Raw genomic sequence first — 6,673 nt, 5'->3', positions numbered from 1 at the left:
TATCACATCCTAAATGGCAATATAGCAAGTAACCCTCTCCTATAATAAATAGCTGCAGTGGGGAGTCTTAAATAAACGCAGCATAACCATGTTTGTTATGTTAATCGTTACCTGATTGTGGAGAGAAAAGAACAGATAAAACACAGATGGAGCTTTTTTTGGACGGTAGACATGTGGTCTGATCCAAAAGGTATCACAAAAACATGATGTACTGCAACTATGTGCCAATTCAGTCCTGAACTTTATGAACGTTATGAATTTGCTGGCCACTTAGTCACACATGCCACTTTCCCAAATCCTACAGTTTATGGTTCTTTACAATAAATATATTTGATATCAAGCACATATTTATGAGCCTCGGTTAAAGTGAGGCTGCTTGCATGAGGGAAGGAGAGAAGTGTAAGTGTGAGCGTGCATAGATGTATCTGAACATGTATGTGAAATTGTGTGTAACCATGGATGTGTGAGTGTGCTGGCATGAGTGTATAAGTCTGCAAATGTGAGTGTGTGTGTGTATAAAAATGTGACGCTGCGTATGAAAGCTGGTGGATGCCAAAAATAATGAATGAAAGGAGAGATGGGGAGAAAGGAGAGAGATGGGATGGAGAAGATATGGGGACAAAGGGGAGAGATTATAAGTAGGAGGGATAAAGTGAAATCGGAGTAAAGATAAGAGAATTGAAGGTGCGGAGATAAATAAAATGAGGTAATTTAATAAGAACAAGGGATCGTATGGGCAGCAACCACTCCCAAAGTGGACTCCGCTGCTTTAAAATCTGTTGTGAGCTCTAGCCCCCTGCTACCAAGATTACATTATGTACCGTATCGCCACACTGGTAATGGCCATTTTAGTTTTAGGGATTGTGGGTAGTGGCAGGGCTTTATCTAGACTTTGATCTATGACCTACTGAGTTATGTTCTTTGAATGTAATTTAAAATGTTATATTGTGACTTCTATGGCTGTACAAACTGATATACATGCCAAACATATCTAGGGATGCATGTATGTATTCCATAGTGGAATCACAATGCCAAGTCACATCATGTCCAGTCCCCGCTGCATATTTTACAGCACATTATTCCGTGTAACTGGTATTTTCTATATACAGGACATAGACTGTCTAGACAGCAGCACAATGAAATGTCAGGACTGGCCCATCAAATGCAGTTGGCAAGTGCCATCTCTGCTGATACCGCTGTTCACAATCACAGTGGGAACATGGTGCTGTCCAAGTCTTGGAGGAAAAGCTTGCTGCCCTGTTTAGGATTGCATGCCGACCCAATTCTTCTTTTCCCACGTGTTGTCACTTTGACATGCGTGTTTTATTTAAATGAAACGCGCAGCACGATAGCAGTCTGAAAGGTATTAGTGGATAGTGATACATTAGCATTTGGGCGTTTCTTTCGTTAGTATATCATATAACATATACTGTATATGTATATAACACACACTCGATCACAGCGCTCTCTCCTTCAAATAATTACAGAGATCTTATCTGATCAAGTCATCTATGTATATGCTACGCTCATAAATACATTTACAGGTGTGAAATATTTGGCGAGCATTGCGCCTAACTGTAAAAATAGTTTATCGTGTAACTTGTTTGCATAGATCTTTTACACTTACACCATTCATTTCCCTGCTGTATCCACGTTAAGTAGGCGTGGATACAGGCCCTTGACAAACATGGCCGCCCATGATCACAGGCCACCGCCTTCGCTCGGTCACGTGACGGAGCAGGAAGGAAGCCTTGGCTCTGGTTCGCGGACTCGATGTGGTCTGCTTCGGCGTGTAGTGCGGCGGCGGGTCTCTTGGGGGCGCTCTCCGCCTGCTCGGCCAAGCTTGCCCTGGGTGCGGATCACCTGCGGGATCTGTGTGAAGATGTAGTTGGGGAGCAGGGAGGGGTTTGTGAATGGGTAAGTGATATGTAGCGTAATGCTGCAGGGACCACTGAAAGAAAGGGGTCGTGCATAAGTATATATCTTGAGCATAATATACAGTAATGTAGATTAGCGTTCACAAAAACTTAGTTATATCTAAATTTTCTTCCAAATATACATACTTAATCTACAGACCTGAAAGCTGCCATTGTTATGAGTCATGTGACATTTTGGGTGACCTCTTTGCAATTATCACTCAGAGGCAATTCCTTATTGGCAATGCTAAAAAAAAACCCTAAATAGATTCTAATATTTATCAGAGTTTAGAAATACCCAATGTTTTTTTATGGGTTTTTTTTCCTTTTTTGCGAGTTATAAGTGCAAGTAACATATTGGCATTTCAAAAGCATTTAAAAAAAAAAAAACTTGCCAATCTGCCCCCATATATTGGGTTTTTTTCCAGGACAAAAAGGCTTTCTTTAGATACCATTATGTTGATTGTATCCTATAATTTACTATAAGAAAAATAAGAGAATTGTGAATAATTGGAGAAAAAAAAGCACATTTTACTCATCTACAAAATCTTTTACTCATCTACAAAAAGCTAATGAAATAGATTCTACTATTTATCCTGAGTTTAGAAATGCCCAATGTTTTTATGGTTTTTTTTTGGTTTGTTTGTTTTTGGCGATCAAACAGCCAGGGCCTTTATCATCGCCATCTTCATTAATATGCATGAGTGGCAGATCAAGTGTTGCAGCTACGGATCCCTGTTTCCAACAGCCAAAAAGTGCTCTTAAATGATCAGATAATTTAGTGGACTCAGTCGTCCAGTGGAGAAAGTCACAGAAGTCAGTAATGTATAAAATTGGACTAAAGCTTGAATTTTATACATTACCGGACTTGTGTGACTACTTTTCCCATTGGACAAGTGAGTGCATTAAATTATCCGCTCGTGTAAAAGAACGTTTTCCCTTGTTACATGAGGCTGTGGGAGAGAGACTACAACGCTAAGTTCACACAGGAACAATGGCAAAAGATAATTTTCTTGACATAAAAGTGCCCAAATGCAAGTAAAATACAGAAAACATCTTACAAATTATTGACACATTGGTACATGGTCCCTGCAGATGTTCATAGGTTTGTGCCAGGGCTCACGGACAAGTGCTGGAAATGCTAGACGGAGACAGGAGACTACCCTCATGTGTGGTGGAGCTGTCTGGCTCTTAAAGTGTTCTTGCATACAGTTATTCAAACAATTCAGCAGGTCGTAGAGTTTGTCCCAACCCCAGCTTGGGTTCTCCTGCATCACACTACACAGCCTGCACTATATCTATTAAATGCCACTAAATGGGCAAAAAAAGAAGAGGTTTTGATTAACATTAATTAATGTTGTAGGATGTGAAACAATAGCACAATAAAACTTTGTTGTAGAACGTTTATGGAACATTTCTTGTATTGCAGATCCACCTTCTCCTTCGCCTTTGCTGCATCTGCCTGGTGTTCCTCTGCAATGCTGTAATGTGGACCTTCTTTGCAAAAGCCTTAAGACTCTCTTCTTCTTCAGCTACTGCGACAGTGACAACGACTGCCTCAAATTTTGTATCTTCGGTAAGTTCCATTGAAGAAAATGAAGAGAAGAAAAGCACTCCGGTTTTACTTGTATTCCAATTCATTGTTAAGAAGTAAATCCATATAGAATCAACGTGAGAAAGTTAGCAAACCAAAAACTGTGCAAGCTTAACACGTTTCATGCCTTATGGGTACCTTACTCATAGTGTTCAACTCTAGGTGTTTTCCATCATCAGCGGAGGTAACCTGCGCACTGTTAGCCCAAGTTTGTAGTCCATAAAACCTTTCATTTAAAGCAATATATTCTCACAGTTTTAAGTTTCATTAATATTGTGACAGTTTATCAATAGGTTTTAATGCACCAGGTCACTTGTTCTGGCTGTTGCACCATGTTGGATAGGTTTCAGGTTAAGTGCATCTCACATTAAAATAATGGCCCCGGTTCATTTTCCACAGGACTTACTGAGGTAGCAAGAGACTCCAGTGGGAATCCCCCACATAAATCACACTGTTATTAGTAAAATAAAGGAACAAAATAAAATTAAGTTTAAAAAATAAATAAAATGTGGTAACATGTAAACATAATTCTCCAGTGATGTCACCATCAGGTGAACCACTCAGTTCCATTCAAATGTAAAAATGAACAGAAAGTTTACTTTTAAGAGCAAGTCCTAAAATTAGCTCCGTATCTTCACAAAAATAGTGGCATGGAAAAACCTAAAATTCTGGCATTTGAAATATCCATGGGTTGTCTAGTTTTCAAAAATGTATGCTTTGATGGGGTTAATTGTATTTACCGGATTCAAATATGTCCCAAATAGGACATATATGCAGGATGGCTAGATGTCAAAATTGAAAATTGCATACCCTCCCGAATGTAGTCTTTCAGCTACAACCCTATTGGTGGTATCACTGTATTCAGGAGATGATGCTGAAAACGTAATGAAAGCCTGTAACATATACCAGAAGCTTTAAATTCATACCTGAAACATATTGTGTGGAAAAAAAAACAGACACATATACTACTGCAAATGTTGACAAAGGCTGGTGGCAAAATGTTTGCATGGAAAGAGTTAAAATATCAGCATTTAAAAAAAATACCCTGGGGTGTATGATGTCCCAAATGGGACATGGTACAGAATGACCAGAAAAAACATAAAACATTAGGTATTTCTAAACTCAGGATAAATATTTAAAATCTATTTGGCAGGTTTTTTTTCATTAGCTTTTGCAGATGAAAAAAGCTTTTTTAAGTAAATGTCACAAAACGTCCCCCTTTTCAATTTTCCATCGTATTTTATATTTTTTAAGGTACATAAGATGTACCTTCTTGTCCCGAAATTACAATATATAATTTGCGTGGTAAATGAGAAAGAAGAAAATTACAGCTAAATGCAAAGACTGCAAACATTGAAACAGCCATTGTCATGAAGGGTACAAAAAATAGAAGTTAAAAATAAATCTTTCAGCACTAGAAGTGGTTCTACCACTTATAGCTGGAAATGTTTTAGGAAAAGGTGAAAAAAGATTAAATTATGTAAGTCAAGTCTGACACATGGAAATGGTTCTTGACCTATTGTATACCCAGTTAGGTCAAGAAATTGTCTATGCATACAATGTTTCATAAAATTTATTAACAGCTTAAATGAAAGATGGTTAACTAAGCAGTGAGGCCCCTTTAAATAGAAGGGAACGTGTGACAACATAAAGTTTAGTGATTTAAAACCATAATAATGAGAAGATGTCCAAGTCCAAGTACTATGTGACTTGAGGTGTAAAATAGAGACATGATACTTTGACATTGTAAAATTATTGTTTTTGTAGCAGTCTGCCAGATATCCACCAGAAGATATGACGTTAACACCCTCTTGATACATAATACATTAATAATTTATTTAATATTGTTATTTTTGAATACAGGCTTTCCTGGGCAAGGTGCTGTTTGGAGAATCACGCGCTCTACTCTGGTGGGTGGGCATTTCAATAACATTATGCGGACTTCTCTTGCTCCATAAGCAAACTCCACCATCAAAAGATGAAAGTGAAACCAAGAAAGAAAGTTAAACTATGAAGGAATATACCTAGTGCTACAGAAGATAAATGATACATGGAAACACTATGATCAATGCTTTACCTACATTAAACTTATATATAAAATTATAGGAGCATAGATGTTTTACTTTTCATTGTTCTGATTACATGGTTTCCTTGCCACTAAGAATGTTTGATTGGTTGTGGTCTGTACATCTCGCATAACATATTGTTTCATTGAGATAAAAAAACATCGATCAGGTAGCAGCTGCTGTACTAGAAATGAACATCGTAATGAAAATGATAATTATCTCATTACCTGGCTGAGGATATATCCTGTCAAAGAGCAGGTTGTTTGTGTACATCATGCATCTGATGCATTTGCTAATAAGCAAAAGTATTTTGTCTTTCTTGGGGGTGGCTGGCAATTCAGATGAAGACTGGGAAGTTGATGCACAATGTGGACACAGAATTTCAGGGTTTTTCTCTACCTTTTCACGTCGGGTATATTTTGGGATGGATGCTGAACACTTAGCTAGCTAGAACAGGGAAAATTACAAAAAATAAACTTCTCCTGTGCACATAGATACCACACATGTGGGGTATTCGAGGATTACAGTCACATTAGAGCCCAAATCACAGTTTCGCCTTTTTTTATTGAACCAGAAAGCCACATTTCATGATGATTAATTATAATCACCAATTGTCACGAAAAGGTTGAAAATGTTAAAAGAAAATTGATGTTGTAAAATTACAAAAGATGTAATCAATATCAGATCGCTTGTAAGTGACAAGTCTAATCAATGATCAGTGACCTAAAGTGACACTCGTAATCAATGATCAGATGTTATGTAGTAATGTAACAAAATATATTAAAAAAATAAAAGGTTTATTTTTATTTATAAGGATGCGATGTGTTTTCTTTTACTGTAGCCGACGTGATGATCAGAGCACACTTATTGGTTAGGAGTGATATGATTGTCACAGTATGCTCATCATTGTTAACAGCAACAGATCTGGAAGCACCATTGAATTCCAGGTCATTACCATTAAAAAATGTTTTACCTTTTTTTTTTTTCCATAGGAGCACTATTTTGTGACTGGGTCCCAACAAGCCTGTGGAGGCTGAAGAAACAAACCTTATTGCAGCAAGGTGATTAATTAATAGTTCCTGGTGTATGCCACAGCC

At 37.6% G+C, this 6,673-nt stretch overlaps 1 protein-coding gene across 1 annotated transcript; it reads left to right on the top strand.

Annotated features, from left to right (window-relative positions):
* Positions 1-1,744: 1,744 nt before the first annotated feature.
* On the top strand, positions 1,745-6,038 carry TMEM42 (transmembrane protein 42). The gene is made up of 3 exons (XM_053468253.1): positions 1,745-1,917; positions 3,346-3,492; positions 5,374-6,038. The coding sequence occupies exons 1-3, from the start codon at positions 1,774-1,776 to the stop codon at positions 5,515-5,517; spliced, it is 435 nt and encodes a 144-aa protein (XP_053324228.1). The 5' UTR covers positions 1,745-1,773; the 3' UTR covers positions 5,518-6,038.
* The last annotated feature ends 635 nt before the right edge of the window (positions 6,039-6,673 follow it).

This window comes from Spea bombifrons, chromosome 5 (assembly GCF_027358695.1).
Source record: "Spea bombifrons isolate aSpeBom1 chromosome 5, aSpeBom1.2.pri, whole genome shotgun sequence".
Lineage (NCBI taxonomy): Eukaryota > Metazoa > Chordata > Amphibia > Anura > Pelobatidae > Spea > Spea bombifrons.
This window is presented reverse-complemented; position numbering and strand designations above follow the sequence as displayed.

Bases quoted from the DNA above. Each gene is read 5' to 3' on its own strand.
- TMEM42 (XM_053468253.1), top strand. From the start codon at position 1,774: ATGTGGTCTGCTTCGGCGTGTAGTGCGGCGGCGGGTCTCTTGGGGGCG. The intron at 1,918-3,345 runs GTAAGTGATATG...CTTGTATTGCAG, and splicing joins AGGGAGGGGTTTGTGAATGG to ATCCACCTTCTCCTTCGCCT. The intron at 3,493-5,373 runs GTAAGTTCCATT...TTTTGAATACAG, and splicing joins CCTCAAATTTTGTATCTTCG to GCTTTCCTGGGCAAGGTGCT.